The sequence below is a fragment of the Nannobrachium achirus genome, assembly GCF_963921795.1.
Source record: "Nannobrachium achirus genome assembly, chromosome: 19".
NCBI lineage: Eukaryota > Metazoa > Chordata > Actinopteri > Myctophiformes > Myctophidae > Nannobrachium > Nannobrachium achirus.
The window spans coordinates 21,914,255-21,931,938 of record NC_137826.1 but is presented as its reverse complement, the minus strand read 5'-3'; the positions used below and the strand labels follow the sequence as shown (position 1 = coordinate 21,931,938).

The window sequence follows — 17,684 nt, the reverse complement described above, 5'->3', positions numbered from 1 at the left end:
CCGTGTTGATGCAGGTGACAGAAAGAAAAAAAAAGAAAAAGAAAATGAACGTTGTGGAGCATTAACATATCCCCGTTGTCGGGGCGAAACCTTGTACGTCCAAAACCGTTTGTTTTGTAATTCTCATTTTAAAAACGATTTAAACCAGTGAAAGCAGCCGATCTACAAGCACACAACGCCTCGCACCGTGAGGCGTTGTGTGCTTGTAGATCGTCTGTTTTCACTACTTTAGTGCGACGGCCTTGTATGATGAAGCAGTGCTTTGCTTTGCCAAAAAAAACATAACAATTTGAAACTTGGAGATACAAGGTTTCTGCCCGATAGTGACGATATATTGCTATGCAGAATCCATCCACAACTGCAGTAGCAAAACCAGAGTTGCTTTAGAGACGTTTAATATGCTTAAGAGTAAAGTAAGGGTCTCGAGCACCAATCTAGGTGTCTTGTGTTTACAAGGCATGCTTCAGTAACAGGTAATAGGTTTCGTTTCAGAAGGTCTGCTTCCAAAACGTAGGATTTATAGGCACTGTTAATTCCAACGGCGACAAAACAAAAGACGGTATGACCACACGCTCAGAAGATAGCCAGGAATTATTAAATTGCATCCTGCAAAGAGAGCGCATCAGAATCCTTATTGGATTAAAGCTGTGACACGGAGACAATCCTCTGTGCAGAATGCATGAAAACAATGATGACAGTGAAAAAATGCCTCTCTTCAGTCCTCCTTTTTTTCCTCTATCCATTGCACAATTCAATGTGACATCCGGCAGCAAGTCTTTGTGGTTCTTATTTCTTTGGGGCTACAGTAGACTGCTCCATACATTATAGCTTAACACCCCCCCCCCCCCCTTCAGGCAAAGATAGCGACGATGGTAACCCATATGCTATATTTGGACTTTGAACGAAGGGGTTTTTACAATGAGTGCTGCAGGAACAGTCTTTGTTCGATGTTCGGAGGAACTTCTGCTTTAGCAGGGAACACCTTGGAATCAGATTGATGCTGCAGGTGAGTCCATAGCGTTGTCTCCGTAGACGACTCCCGTTCGCATGACCAAGGCAGACGTAAAGGCCATGGCGGGACGTGGTCCGCAGGCCAGAGGAGCGCAGTAGCATCCTCTTGATTTGTCGTGCAGGGCAGAAAACGGGCCTGTGAAAGTGAGATAAGGACGGCCAACGCGCTCAACTGATACCGAACAACAAAGACAGAAAATCCCTCGCACATATAGAAAAATGCTCACTGAAGGCGGTTGGAAAACGTAGGCAGACGTAATATTAAGCACACATGTCACGTGCTGCATTCAGCCACATAAGCCCACAATAGCGACATCAGCTAGTTTTGCTCTTTTTTTCCCTCCCCACGAGATGCCGGGTGTCAAGTGTCAATAGTCAATAATAAGATAGAGAACAATCAATTATGGAAACTAGAGAGAGGGAGAGAAAGAGAGAGAGAGAGAGAGAGGGGGGAGGGAGGGAGACAAAGGCGGCTAGCTGTGGCCAGTGGGGGACAAAGTACAGTACTCATCCCCAGTATTTAAGATACTCCTTGTCAAATATTAGGCCTACTACAAGTGAAAGTTGCTCAGTCATATTTGTACTTGAGTTATAGTCTTCAAAACTGCATGCTTTCAAAAAAGAAAAAAGAAAAAAACTTTATACATTTTCCATTGCTGTACTGAAATTTAGGCATTAAAACAAAACGAAATCAATAATAGTGAAAATAGCCATTTCAACTATATTTGTAAATAGGGCTATGTGGTTCATCATATTCGTCATACATTTCCAAAAATACGAATACTCAAGTGAAGTACAGATACTCAAAACATTTGAGTACGCTAAATAAATGTACTTAGTCACTCTCCACCACAACCCCAGAGAACTTTGTAATACAAGGACAGAGCTGGTACTAGCAGGCCAGCATCGTCCAGCAGCAGTGACCTTGGTTTAATCCCTCTACAGCAGGCTTTTTCCCAACCTCTGTAATGCAGTACTTTCACGGAACCCCAAACTTAGCATGTTTCTAAACCCCGATGTGATGGGCTTCTCCTCCTCCCAGAATCAAGGAGCCTCTAGGACTCGGATGCTTTTTAAATATCGTCGTTGTCGGGTGAAAACCTTGTATGTCCAAAACCGTTTGTTTTGCATTTATCATTTTAAAAATTATTTAAACTAGTGAAAACAGCCGATCTACAAGCACACAACGCCTCGCACCGCGAGGCGTTGTGTGCTTGTAGATCTGCTGTTTTCACTACTTTTGTGTGACAGCCTTGTATGATGAAGCAGGGCTTTACTTTGCGGAAGAACGTACAAATTTGACACTTGGAGATACGAGGTTTCTACCCAACAGTGACGATATATGGAGGCTAAAGTGCAGTGAATACAGTATGGCTAATGGGCGTTCATTTGTATTTCTTATTTGGCCTTAAACTAAAGGAGGGTTCCCTGCTCTCTCTGATTTGAAATGCCACTTTGATTTGAAATGCCGTTTTAGAAATGCTGTCAGTTGGCATAAGAAAAAAACACATTAACACCCAGCCCACCCCAAATTATTTAATATGTGTCACTCAGAATTACAGTATGCAGCCTGCTGGCAGACTGTTGGTGTAAATGTTTCAGACTTAGAGACTCCTTATTGACCAGTCTCCCTGACATGATGAATGATTAGCCTCATTTTGCGTATCTCACAGAACATGATAATTCCCACTTTAAAGATTGATCAAAACATATCAATAGAGATTTCTCTACAGTAATGCTGCCATTTCACTGTTGTGTTTATAATGCTGAAATAAACAGATGATACCGAAAAAAGGCACCTTTTTCCTGTCTCCTACAGGTTGGTCAGAGGGCCTTTTCGGTGGCAGTACTAGCTAGGGCTGGGCAATTAACCGAAAATATATCAAAAGCGATAATTACCAATAATTGACTTAATCTTGCTCATGTACAGTAGGTTAATTATATACCAATAAATGAAATAAAAAACATTCTAAAAGATTTTTGTAATTGACAAAATTGATTATTCTGATTAAATACTTAACCCTGTATTTTACTTCATTGTACAATGCTGGCATACAATAATAGCCAATCTACAGTACAAGCTCACAATGTGCCACATCATGACTCTTTGTGAGCTTAAAGATCTGCTATTTTCATTAATAGTAATTGAGGAAAAAGGTTAAAAAAAAAACTTTGGTGTCACGCTTATCGGAAGAGACAAGGTTGCCTGTGCTTTCCCTAGAACTGATGGTAACAGTTAGCAGTGACAAAGGGACTAGAATACACAGGGGATCTGGAAATTGGCATAAACGACTAATCTGGGAGAAACAGAAAAACCAATTGCCGCGGGCATGCCCCCAGTCCAGCATTGACCAGTGACCACCGAAAGACAAAAGAGAGACGGGGGAGACGAGAGAGGGTTGGCGAGTTGGATCACCAACATGAAGGAGGAAACATAAGCTTGTTACTATGCCAACACAAGAGACGGCTGGCCTACAGTAAATATCTCCATGCAGAACAGGCATCATGGCCCTGTGAAGGTTTTCATGCTCAATATCGTCACTGTCGGGCAGAAACCTCGTATCTCCAAGTTTCAAGTTTGTACGTTTTTTTTTTCACCAAGCAAAGCCCCTGCTTCATCACACAAGGCTGTCGCACAAAAGTAGTGAAAACAGCCGATCTACAAGCACACAACGGCGTTGTGTGCTTGTAGATCTGCTGTTTTCACTAGTTTAGTTCATTTTTAAAATGATAATGCCAAAACGAACAGTCTTGGACATACAAGGTTTCCACCCAACAACGACGATATGCATTTAGTAAATTATAATCTCGTTAACGTTTATCACGTAAGGAGAAAAAAAATCTGACTGAATTAACAGTCTATTATTTATGTCTCGGTCTGCTGAGGCACATGTTTTGAATAACATCACTGTGTAGTGTGTAGTGTACATACAGTAGATGTTTAACATGCCTGGGTTCAACCTTGCTTTGCTGTTTCATGCAAGGTCATTGGGTGTACCATAGAGGAACCGGGGCATAATGTATGCACAGTAGCCTATTCACTAACAAATGGATCAGCGCTATAAATCCCCCATAGGGTGCCCCCTGATGAAATGATCAATCTCATCCACAAGTTAATTGCCCTCGCTTCCTCCTACAATCTATGCATTTGAATCGCCTGTGATTAACCACGGTGTTCTCTGGGTAAAATGTCAGCTTCAATTCTTTTCTAAAAGGCATTACAGGACACTTGGCTGCCTCTCAACACCTTGCTGCTGCTGGTTGGGGTTGAGGCGACTGTGAGGCCTTAAAGTGTTGACTATTATTGACACGAGAATCCCACAAGCAAGGTGATTCCATTAAAGTTGTCAAATAATTATCTTTCACACACTAGGTTATTGATTTTTGGAGTTCTCTCTGGAACATCGCCTTGTCACACAGTTTTTTTCTTAAATCTTATTAAGCCATCTTTGTTGCTGAATTGAACAGAATCCTGCAGATTACTGATGGGTACGGTTTTGACGTCTGCGGTGGGGAAAACCTTGTCAAAGAGCTGTGTGTTTGTTTTGTTTGTTTAATTAATTGGATAAATGACAATTAAATGCTGTAACAAAATTACAATCTGCGAAAGCTGTCCTCCTCAAGTAAGCATATGTGTTCCATTCGGGGAAAAAAGCATCTCTGTGAGCAACAGTCTCAAGGCGTTGCATTGATCAAGATGTTTTTTTTCCTTACCTTGCTCCTCCCCTCCCTCAAGGTATCTGTCTGTTTTTTGGTTTTATTTTTGTCCTCTTTTGTTTCGTTTTGACCTCTCCGACATCCGACCCAAACCCCAGGATGTCTGTCACAAACTGCAGTCCAACATTGTGACAATGCTTTTGATTTCTTCCCGGGTCCTCTTTTATGAACTTCCTGTTTTCCGTATCCTTTTTTCTGTTCTTTCCCTCAAGGTCTGGCGCACCTGATGCTAAAACGCCAAGGTATGGGGCCTACCAGTTTTGCTTTTTGCTTATCCCTGACCGCCCGTTAACCTTCCATCTTTCCCTGAATCCCTGCTGTCATTTTAGTTTTAGTGTGATGCATCCAGTATTTCCCTGTCCTCTCCTCTCTCTCTTCCATAATACCTGCCTCCTCATTCCTGCTTTCCTGTCATATTGTGTTGTCTGTGCTCACTCGACTTTTTTTCCCCCCCGTCCGTCCCTCACACCCTTGTCCTGACCACTGCCTACCCAGCCTCTGGAACGCCACCATTGACCTCTGCAGTGTTTCACGAAGGTAATGCACCAATTATGCTCACAGCCTGGCCTCTGGCTTGGTTTTCACGTGGTCTTTTTCAAAGGGAACATATTTATATACGTCAACCAGGGGTGTCGCACCAAATTCTGGGCCCTCGGTACAAGGATTCACTGTGGGGCCCCTGTGCTTTAACTATTGAAAAATAGCAGATATACAATCTCACAGCGCGGCACCGAGTGCCGCGCTGCGAGCTTGTAGATCTGCTATTTTTGAAAAATCATGGAAATCTTTGAATATTTCAAATCCTTCTAAGGTTTTTTTTTTTTTAAAACCTATGTTTCGATGTCAGTGGAGCTCAAACCTTTTCATGTGAATGACCCCCAAAATGGTATGTATTTAGCCACGGACCCCCATCTCAAAATATTGAGTTCCAGGGACCCTCCCAGAAGCAAAATTTGAGTTACAAATGTTCGCTTAAAAAATACATTATATTCAAAGATTTGCACACATTTTCCAAGACTTTTCAAAAATAGCAGATCTACAAGCTCGCAGCACGGCACTCGGTGCTGTGCTGTGAGCTTGTATATCTGCTATTTTTCAATAGCTAAAGTATAAAATAATTAAGGCCCCTCCACCACCTTGGGCCCTAGTAACTCAGTCCCACTTTCCTACCCCTTGTGACGCCCCTGACTGCAGGCCCCCACATGAATGTTCTTCATTGGGGGAGGAGGAGGTTTCGCCCATTTAGACTGGGAACGCATTACGCATTATTTTGTGCTTTAACTATTGAAAAATCGTGAAAATGTGTGCAAGTCTTTGAATATTTGAAATCCTTCTAAGGTTTTTTGAAAAACCCATGTTTCTATGTTAGAGGTGCTCAAAGTTTTTAATATGAAGGAACCCTTCATGCACAAGAAGCAAAATTTGAGTTACAAATGTTCGCTTAAAAATTACATATATTCAAAGATATTTCTTTCCACACATTTTCATGACTTTTCAAAAATAGCAGATCTACAAGCTTGCAGAGCGGCACTCAGTGCCACGCTGTGAGCTTGTATATGTGCTATTTTTCAATAGCTAAAGTATAAAATAATTAAGGCCCCCTCCACCTTGGGCCCTAGTAACTCAGTCCCACTTTTCCCCCCCTTGTGACGCCCCTGACGTCAACACTATTCACAGCAGGCTGCAGGTATATCCACTGCAGAAGATATCAGAAGCCTCAGTAAAGTCCTCATTGTCTGTGAAGGAAATATGTTTTGTCAGCGAATGGCAAAGTGTAAAGTTGACTTTCATTCAAATGCTCCAGAGTTACTACGAATTGTGATTACTCAACTATTTCCTTTTGCTTGTTAAAATGATCACAAGCACGTGTAGTGTGTGAAAGAAAGTTGTTTGTTGTTACATTATTTATTCTCGTCTAATTGTGCATACCTGGGATGCACAGTCACACGTGCATCTGATTTCAGTAAACATAAAGGATATCGATAGTGTCAAGTTATTTTTTCTAGTTTTTTTTGTTCACCTTCAGTGGCAGCTCATCGAATACCAGAAAACTCGAACTAAAACAAACTCAACCTCATTTGCGCGGCCTGTGGCCTTAAGCTAGATGCAGTATCTAGACCAAAATCTAATCTTTGCTTCTGGGGGTCCCTGGAACAAAATATTTTGCGATAGGGGTCCATCCGTGGATCAAAATATTTTGAGATGGGTGTCTGCGGCCAAAAACAATTTTTTGGGGTCCTTAAGGGTGGGTACTCGGGGCCCAGCGGTGGGCCTGGTCGCCTGGAGCCCAGCCGGGCGGAAAAGTTTCTAAGTCCAGAGTATCACCAGGTCCCCGCGGAGCTTGCGGCGCGGTTAACCACTGATAGGCACATTCTACAAATGTCTTCTAAATCCTAAAAAAAACCTTATGTTGCTATCAGTGTTTCTCAAACTTTGTCATGTCAAGGACCCCCATAATGATATGTATTTGGCCACAGACCCCCATCACAAAATATTTTGTTCCAGGCACCCCCAGAAGCAAAGATTTGATTTTGGTCTATTCTGCATCTAGCTTAAGGCCACAGACCCGTTGGGAAACGTGTGGTCGTGCGAATGAGGTCGAGTTTGTTTTAGGTCGAGTTTGTTTTAGGTTGAGTTTTCCTGTTACCGCCAGCTCATCTACTTCTACCTGACAATTACAGAAGAAAGCAGTGTGGTGAAATTGATTCATCTCATATAGGACCCTTTGCGTTACATCTATCTATAATTTCTAAAATATTTTTTTACTGCTGCTTGGTCAAATACTCGATTCTCACATTCTCAAGAAATGTTCCCAATTGCTGTTATGAGATCTAGGTTAGCCATTTTTTGCCACGGTGATGCATGCCAGCAGAGGCTCATCCCTGTTAGCTGTAACTGCTGGTAAACTGCTTTTTGTAAATGGAGTGAGCTGATTTGCAGTGATGGAAATTCTAGCAGAGACACAAACTGAGTTTTTTGATGCATTTTTAATGGCACTTTCCAACTGTAGTGCACTCACTGGGATGTGAAATTTAAGCATATGTGCCGATACAAAAATAGCATGTAAACTGGTTTAACTAGTAAACAGCAAGTATAGTCGTCCCATACTGAGAAAAATGAATTGATACATTTAACTTTAAATGATACAATAACTGTCTAATATGAATAAAGGACAATAAATAAAGTTTTGCATTAGTTTTCATCTGTCTGAAATACCAAGGTATTATGACACATACAGTAATGACATTAGACCTGTGGTTCCCAATTTTTTTATCCTGTGACCCAAAAGAGAAATTAGAAGTTTGCCCGGGACACAAACTAGTGAAAACAGCAGATCTACAAGCTCACAACGTGACGCTTGGCACCGCGTTGTGAGCTCACTACTTCTTAAACATTTGTTTTCTGATTTTTGGAATTTCTTACTGCTTTTTTGGGAATGTTTTTTGGAAATGTTTTGAAATCAATATTAAAAAAACTAAATAGGAAACAAAAGATTTAGGGACCCATACAAATGTGTCCCCGACCCACAAATGGGTCCCAACCCAGTGTTTGGGAAACAGTGATTATTTTGGGGGTCGTGGCCTTAAAAGGTTGAGAACCACTGCATTAGACAACACAATGAGAGCATTGTATTTTGACTGTGGTCTCAGCTCATTTGGCACTGAATTGCCCTATACGCTATAAAGCTGTATAGCTGTTCCACAGCCAGTAGGTGAAAATATACACTAGAAAGCTGTGCTTTGCCAGGAGGAATGCCCTAATAATACAGCCATGAAAGTAGCACTGCATGTAATTAGCAGTTGTGCTGTACAATACATCACCTCTACTGTCTGCCTCTGTCTCTCTCATACACAGTCAGCGAGAGAATTCCTGGTGTCAAGTATCACCAGTTGATCAAAGGTTGCGATTCGAAATGTGTTGCATTTTTGCCGTCCCGCAGTCACTCCGTGAGAGGCAGAAAGATCTGAAATGTCTTCGACATTCCGGCTAGACACACGGTGACAGTCGATTGTACATGAGACTGAAAAGTAATGACTTGTAGGAGGAGATGTACACAGCTACAGTATATCTGAAAGGTGGCAGACCATGCCAGCATTTATAGGACATTAGTGTGTGTGTGTGTGTGTGTGTGTGTGTGTGTGCGTGTGTGCGTGTGTGCGTGCGTGCGTGCGTGCGTGCGTGCGTGCGTGCGTGCGTGCGAGAGAGAGAGAGAGACAGGGAGACACTGCATGAGATGGGGAGAGATAATAGACAGATCAAATCACCCAAAACATGTTATTTTCAAATCAGAAACTCTTCATCTCTGTCATTGCAATCATTGACAGGTAAAACCTCTTGGACTGACTTGAATGTGCTCACTGGTACAGTATATTGTCGCATTTTTTAATGTACAGTATATGTAATGTTAATCTAACAGCAGCTTGTGCCAGCATATTTACATTTCTGTGACCACCAGTCTAATAGCCCTACAGGATACATATCCCATAGACTTGAGGGTGCGATTAGTAATTCACAAAATCACACTAGTTGTACAGTATGTGTCATACACACGTACACATAGATGCAGGGGCGATCGCATGATATCATGGCAGAGATCATTATTCTTAAATATTATTTGAATCTGACAGTAAGGGCCTGTTTTCACTCCCTTGAAAAAAAAACATAAATCCATTTAAAACTATTTTACATTAAAAAAATGATAGTAATGTCTTGTTGAAATGAGACATTCCAGCGATGGTGGGGGCTTCACTGGCCCTTTGAGTTCTGGTGGTACTGCTTAATTTGTTACATCCGTATCCATAAACCTTCCAAAAATGTGCACAAAGACAAAAGAAATGAGGGGCGCCCGCTGGCCTGGTGGTCAAGGCGCATACCACATACTAGGCTATGATGCCTGCTGGCGTCGCCGGTTCGATTCCCGATCCGGACGACCTGTGCCACATGTCATTCCCCATCTCTCTCCCCATTTCCTGTCAGTTTACTATCCTATCAAAATAAAGGCATAAAAAGCCCAAAAACAAATCTTAAAAAAAAAAAAAGACAAAAGAAATGAACACAGAAAAAGGACAGATGGGTATTTTGCAGTTTTTTTTTAAACAAAATAGATGATAACCACATCAATGAACATTTGGCAAATTTAAAAAAATTGGTGAAAATGAACATACTGCGAAAATAGCATATCTACAATCTCACATTGTGATACAGCATGTACAGTAGGAGCACTATTTGACATACAACTACGGTATATAAACGTACTGTATATGGGGTTTAAGTGGTTAGGATGGTAAGGCCAGATGTAGTACACATATAATACTGTAGGTGAACCCCCCCAGGGACAGACGTCATGCTTGAATGGATGCAGGCAAAGAAAAATGAACACTTAAAGCCATAAATGCTGAAACAGTAGGGAAGGTTTTCAGTTAGCAACACCAGAGGTTCAAGGTTGTTCTTTATTGTTACATCTTGTGCACAGCACATGTACATAACAGTACTTTACTCAGACAATAGCAGAATAGGTATTAGGTAATCTATTCAATTAGGCCTAAGGGAGGACCGGTGAGCGGGCTGGACCACGTCGTCACGCTCTCGTCACCATGACTCAACCATAACCATATAATGCAGCTATGCCCAAATATGGACTGTGTTGTCAGTGCGCAAACAAATAAGTCTGCTCTATATGGGCACAAAAGGGGGCTATGTGTGATGTGAGCCTTATGAGGGCCGCTATGTGACCCCCTCCTGTAGTAATAATAAACATAACGAAAGAGAGAAAAACTAGGTAAAAGAAAAGGGTGGTTTTATACTACTGTAATAGGATAATAAAGAAAATCACACCTAGTGTGAAGTGAGCGGTGCTATTTATCAGTTAATTTTATTTGTTTGTGCCAAGATGTAGGCCATATCTAGGCCAGATGTAGGCCACGCTTCAGTTTACTTAACCCATTTAGGCCTAGGATTATTGAATGCTTTAACTAACTGAGCTCCAGTTAAGTGAAAAGGACCTTTTCTTTGACGATGGCTGGCCAAATTGCTGACATAGAAACATAGGTTTTTCAAAAAAATCTTTTTCAATTCAAAAGACACTTACAGTATAGAATCGGGTCCAAATTCGAATTTTCACGATTTTTCAAAAATAGCAGATCTACAAGCTCGCAGCGCGGCACCGCGCTGTGAGCTTGTATATCTGCTATTTTTCAATAGTTAAAGCATTCAAAAACTTTAGGCCTAAATGGGTTTAAGCCCCGGACATTTCTTAACACGTTTTTCCCATCGGTTTTTGACCGCTGTTCCAGGAGTACCGTTCAAAAATATATCAACGTATGTTTGTACAATGTACGAATGAGCTTTGCATATTATTTGCAGATAGATCAGAAATATGTCAGAAATACTGACATGCAAATGCCCCTTATCAATTGTGATGCATGATGTAGAAATGTAACTGCAATATTAAACAAAGAAAGATTAATTATTTCTATATAGAAACATATTCTGGTGTGTTTATTATTGCCATTCATTACACTGTTTCAATATGTTCAAACCACATTAGATCTGTTCCCGCCAGATCGAAATATCCATTCCCTTACGAATTGCTTCTATACAAGTATAATGAAAATAATCCACACCCAGTGTCCATGCATGGCGACTGTTTGTTTTATTTTGTACGATGGTGGCAATTACAGCCAGATACAAGAACACTATTGATTGTCAATATTGATATGCATTGCAATAGACTGGAGATAAAAGGAACTGACCTCAGCTCAGTTATCAGCTTTTATTTATTCAGGTCACACTCGTCTGCACGATCAGTTTTTTCCCCGTTCTTGTGCTGATTAACAGCAGCGGAGGTTTTTCATAATGTATAAGTTATCTCCATGAAGGAATTTATACACTAGATGTTATGCGGCAGGGACGTGCTGGCCATTGGGAAAAGCGGGACAACTCCCGAAAGGCCGGTTCATTCCCGGCCGGTCTAGGCCGGCCCGGCAATTAGGAAAAAAATAAAATAAAATGTCTTTGTTCCATTTTGGGGGCTGGGCGGCCAACAAAGTAAATCTTCAATGTCGGGCAGAAACCTTGTATCTCCAAGTTTCAAATTTGTAAAAGCCCTGCTTCGTCATACAAGGTCGCACAAAAGTAGTGAAAACAGCAGATCAACAAGCACACAACGCCTCGTGGTGCGAGGCGTTGTGTGCTTGTAGATCGGCTGTTTTCACTAGTTTAAATCGTTTTTTAAATGATAAATACAAAACAAACGGTTTTGGACATACAAGGTTTCCACCCGACAACGACGAAATATAACTCATGTAATTGGCCCACTGGCTTGTCACTTGTCATGATCTGAAATGGCAAATCTTTGAGTAGCAGCAGCGCTAGCGCACAATGAGGGCCTCTCCAACTCTTTTTCCCGGGCTGAATCAGGGGCCCAGCACGTCCCTGTTATGCGGTCTTGAAGTATGATACCGTCGCTGTCGGGTGGAAAAATGTTTTACTTTTCAGGAAATGTAAAAGAGAACTTGTGTTACAGTGATCCAATGTAGTTATTATATTATTTAGTCACGAGCTCTGGTTAAAGACTCTTCACTGGTTAAATATTTATAAAACCCGCAGACACACTCAACCACTTTCATCCTGGCATTCCCATTATTTTTGGGCACGTCATTATGGGCTAAAATGTTCAATTACAGCAGAGCTACGTGTCGGGCTTGTAGTGCTTGTAACTGTTTTTGCTACTTTTGCACAACAACACTGTCATACATGAATATATAATGGGACACGTTAATTTATTAAACCACCCACAAACATAAAAAGATGGAATACACAAGCCTTCTTCCTGACACCAGCAATGTGATATTTCTGCATTAATTTTGTGAACATTCACACCTCTACTCTCTTCCATCGAGGGACTGAAATAGTGTTTACTGTCACACCAGGGATGTGCTCCTCCTCCCCACGTTTTGGAGGGGTAGATTTTCACATGGTTGTTGTCGGGTTAGTTTTGTATTAATTGAAGTATGACGTTGGTGACCAACTCCGTAGAACAGGGGTGGGCAACTTTGATGATGGCGAGGGCCACTATATTTCCACCTTCACTCCAGAGGGCCACATTGCATATTGCTACGTTCTACTTTGTCATTCTAGTATCTCATACAAAAGAAGCAAAAATAGCCGATCTACAAGCTCAAAACGCATCGCAGCGGAATACTGATTACTTTTTTGTTATTTATTAATTGGAATCCTGAAATGTAACATTTTGATTTAATTTCAAACTCATTTAGTTACATACTCATGTTAACTTTATGAACTTAAATACAAATACATTGGACATAAAAAAAGAAATTTTAATACTACTATACTAACTATACTATATAGACTGAAGGAATTAAAGCAGGTCATGTTTGGAATTGTAACAGCTGAAATCAATAATATATCAGTATTCCGGTATCAACCTGCGGGCCGCATTAAGCGAAGGAGGGGGCTGCATGTGGCCCCCGGGCCGCCAGTTGCCTATGTATGCCCTAGAAAATAATTCAAAGTAGTGAAAACAGCCGATCTACAAGCACACAACACCTTGCACCGCGAGGCGTTGTGTGCTTGTAGATCAGCTCAGCTATTTTCACTAGTTTTATGCGACAGTCTTGTATGATGACACAGGGCTTTGCTTTACGAAAGACGTACAAATTCAAAACTTGGACATTTCTGCCCGACAGTGGCGATATGGTTGCTGAGGGGTGGAAACCTTTTATCACCCAAACTGTTATTTTTCAGTAAATGGGGGTAAAAAAAGAACCTTTGTTCCAATGGATCCAGTGTTGTTCAGTCTCAAGCTCTTGTTAATACTTTGTATTGGATAGGTATTTAATAAACCCGCAGAATTAACCCTAAGTGGTGTAAAGTAACCAAGTACATTTACTTAAGTACTATACTTGAGTGAAATGTTCAGGTGTTTGTACTTTACTTGAGTATTTCCAATTATTTTTCTTCTACTCTAAATCTAAATATTGTACTTTTACTCTTGACTTTATTTGGCAACTTTAGTTACTACGGAGTTACTTTGTAGATCGATTATTAATACAAAACATATATTACCCACTTCAGCCTGTTATACATTTCGGCCATTTGAAAATAGCAGATCTACAAGCTCACAATGCGACACATTGTGAGCTTGTAGATCTGCTATTTTCAAAATATTTGTATACATTTAAAAACTTGAAATGGGACATTCTGCATAATGAGTACTTTTACTTTTGGTACTTTAAGTACATTTTGATACCAATACTTTTACTCAAGTAAATGTTGAATACTTGTAACAGAGTATATCTACATTGCAGTATTGATAATTTTACTTGCTATAGTCAACTTTTTCTTGAAAAACGTACGCTAAAATAAAAATAATCTTTCGAAAATATGAAACGTGTGTGTGTGTGTGTGTGTGTGTGTGTGTGTGTGTGTGTGTGTGTGTGTGTGTGTGTGTGTGTTTCTATTAAAAAATGACCACAAAAAGCGTAAAATAATGATAAAATAATCATTTTGGCCAATGTCAGGCTGACTTTGTTTACATCCCTTATCAATCCATATAAAAGAATAGAAGAGGCATGTAAACAAAGTCAGACTGACAATGGCCGCTTTTTTTCCTTCATTTTTTAATAGAAACACATATGAAGCTTAATCTTTTATAAAATATTTTCGAAACATTATTTTTATGTTTTTCAAGAAAAAGTTGACTATAGCTCCTTTAAGTAACGAATGTGAGTACTTTTTACACTACTGTTAACCCTTTTTTCAAACTGTTTTTTTTATGCTTTGTGATTGTGCATTGAATGGGCACGGCACCAACATCCACATCTATAACACTGTCAGAATGACGTTGGTGACCAACTCCTTAGAAAGAGAGTCACCAGACCAGAGTCACCAGGGACCACCACAGCACCCCTTGTGACATTCCTCTGGGCTTGAGGGTCCATTTTCTGCCTTAGAACAGATAACACTCCTACAAGCCTCATTTGGACAGAAAAGCTCAGAGAAAAATATTGTACGATTCCCCAAAGACATTCAGCCATTCATCATCACTGGAGAGGCCCTGGGCTGTACATCAGTATGACATAATAGATTAAAGTCTCGGTACTATGGAGACTAGCTTAAGGATAGAGTTTATCACTTTGAGAAATGGTGATTGGGTTGAGCCACGCCAAAAGATAACATTATTCACCCATATGAGCTTCTTGAAGCAGATGCGTATGCTGCAAAATTATGCTGCTAAATACTGTAAGTTATTCTACTGCTTCAGCCTTCTTATCTGTCATAAATACCCCCTCCAACACCTGTCAGAATCTGTTCTGAAGGAGTCTAAGGAGGTGTAAATGTAATAAAACTGCACAATTTAAGGTATCAGTTAATGACAGATCCTGGACAGTTATTGATTGCAAAATGAAAGTTCTTTTCAAACGATGAGAAAACACTCCAGGCAACGATTAAGCACAGCCAATGCTATTAGGAAGATGCTCTTGTTATGATTTTCACGGTTCTCTAAGTGAAAGTTATTCTTTGTTCCTTTCATTGTTTTTGCCAGAGGATTATTATTGGCAAGGCTCCACACTTTTCCATGGTGAATTTACACAAACAAAAGAGACGGTATTGGGTTTATGGAGGCTGACATAAATGTGGCATAATTGACAACCACGTTTTAGCCAAAGACATTTAAACTAGGCATTTGTAATGGTGATGACAGGAGCCTTGATGTGATATAAAAAAATAAAACGCTCATTTCATCTACTGTACAATAACCATCAGCTTTTCTGATGATTTTGAAATACTTGTATAATATTCCAGGATGCCTGTCATTGCCTAAGGTGAAGGAACAAAGATAATAATAATATAAGCAAATCCTGGACTAATGGGCTTTATCCAACTTGACAATTGAAAACTTTGTTTTCATATGCATGCACACAATATGCCAGGATTTTAACTTTGTGGAAGGAAGGAAGGAAGGAAGGAAGGAAGGAAGGAGTGTTCATTTTGACAACAAATTTTGAGTTAGTTTAGTCAGTCTTTTGAATATATATATTTAGTTTTAGTCACATTTTAGTCAAATTAAAAGATTTTAGTCTAGTTTTAGTTGACTAAATATTGTAAAGTTTTAGTTGACTTTTAGTTTAGTTTATTTAGTTAACTAAAATGTATTTTGGCAGGCCTTGATGGCGTCGTAATGGCTGATTTTTGATCTGCTATTTTCAGAGCGCGACCAAACATAAAATGACTTGTCTTTTAGTTCCTTTTTACGGTCGGCTATTTGTTGACGATATTGTCAATATATTTAGTAGTCATCATAGCTTAGTTTTTATCTAGTTTTTATTTCGTTTTTGTCCATGAAAAAAGGTAGTTGTCTAGTCGACAAATATTTTTCGTCTTAGCTTTAGTCAATGAAATTAACACTGGTAGAGAGGCCATCTGAGAATCAGAAGGTCACTGATTTGACCCTCAGCTCTCCCAGTCTTATGTGTAGAATAGGATAGGTAAATGAAGAGGATACATTTCAGGTATGTGCAAATGTGCTTTGTACCCAACAACAACAACAACTAAGCCGTTGTTAAAAACCAACAAAGGCCTGCATGTAGGTTTGTTTATTATCGACTGTATGGATTTGATGAAACGAACTCACCAGATTAAATTACTCTAATAGAATACAAGTGTAGAGTTGTTTGTATTATTTCATTTGCATTAAAGATATCCCAAAGAGAAAAAAAAAGTAGGGATGTCCCGATACCACTTTTTTGCTGACCGAGTACGAGTACGAGTACTTCATGTTGAGTACTCGCCGATACCGAGTACCGATACGAGTACAATTAATAATACAAAATGTATTTAAATTACGCTTTTTTTTTTTCCTCTAAAAAAATATATTATCCAATTTCCGCAACTATAACATAATGTCAAATTATTATTTTTTTCTGGTATTCTCAGAAATGCATTCATTGATTTAGCCCACAGCAATCTGAGTTCCCAGAGGTAATTTCTTCCACCACTAGGTGGCGAAGCCCACAGAATCTCTATTCTCTTCAATCAATCGTCTTTTTTCAGCTGTGCTACACTGGCAGGCAGGCACGTACACACATTGACAATTTGACATCAACGGGGGCTTGAGCCCCTGCCAGATCAGTCTGTAAAAAGTGTCCATGAATGCATTTTTTTACTATGGTAAAAAATGCAAATGTCCCCGGGCCCTTTCCATACCATAACTGAAGGCTGCATTCAAGAGAATTGTCCACCAAAAGGCCTTCTAGAAATATCAGCCCCTGCCTCTCTAAAATTTCTCTGCACGTCCCTGCAGACAGACACACACTTCACCGAGAGAGCGAGCTTGCAAGACAAGAGCGACAGAGACAAACAAACAAACACACACACACAGCTTTCTAGTGGGAAGTTTAACTTACCTACAGTAGCCTATACTTTGCAATTTGCGTGAGGTGGTGAAGGATATATGAAAGAGATTCAACTTTAGAGGTAAGTTTAGCGCAACAAGGCATGCCGTGATGCTGATGCCTTTAAGTGGTCGCAGCTGTATCGTTGGAGCACTGGTGCCTCGTTCGCAGTGCGGCACTGTGAGCTTGCATATCTGCTATTTTTCAATAGCAAAAGTATAAAATAATTAAGGCCCTGGCTTTCACCTTGAGCCCTAGTAACTCAGTCCCACTTTTCTCCCCCTTGTGACGCCCCAGCAGAGTATCGGGCGCTGCCGTGAGAAGTATCTGGCGAGTACGAGTACAGCAAAATAGGGTTGTATCGGGTCGAGTACCGATACCACGAGTACCGATACCGCATCCCTAAAAAAAAGTACTGACAAATTGACAATTGACTGCATGTTCAATGCCTTATTCAAATTTTAAATATTTATTTGTATTTAATCAATGATGAATATACTGTGACCTTTTTTCTTATTGTTTTGCATTCATTGTGAGGGA

At 40.2% G+C, this 17,684-nt stretch overlaps 1 protein-coding gene across 1 annotated transcript in view; it reads left to right on the top strand.

Annotated features, from left to right (window-relative positions):
* Positions 1-17,684, top strand: part of nrxn2a (neurexin 2a) — a gene marked incomplete at both ends in the record, with an annotated part of 219,172 nt that overhangs the window by 27,772 nt on the left and 173,716 nt on the right. Inside the window, 2 exon segments of the mRNA XM_080749320.1 lie at positions 4,941-4,970; positions 5,224-5,265. Of these exon segments, the coding sequence (XP_080605446.1) occupies positions 4,941-4,970; positions 5,224-5,265 (72 nt within the window).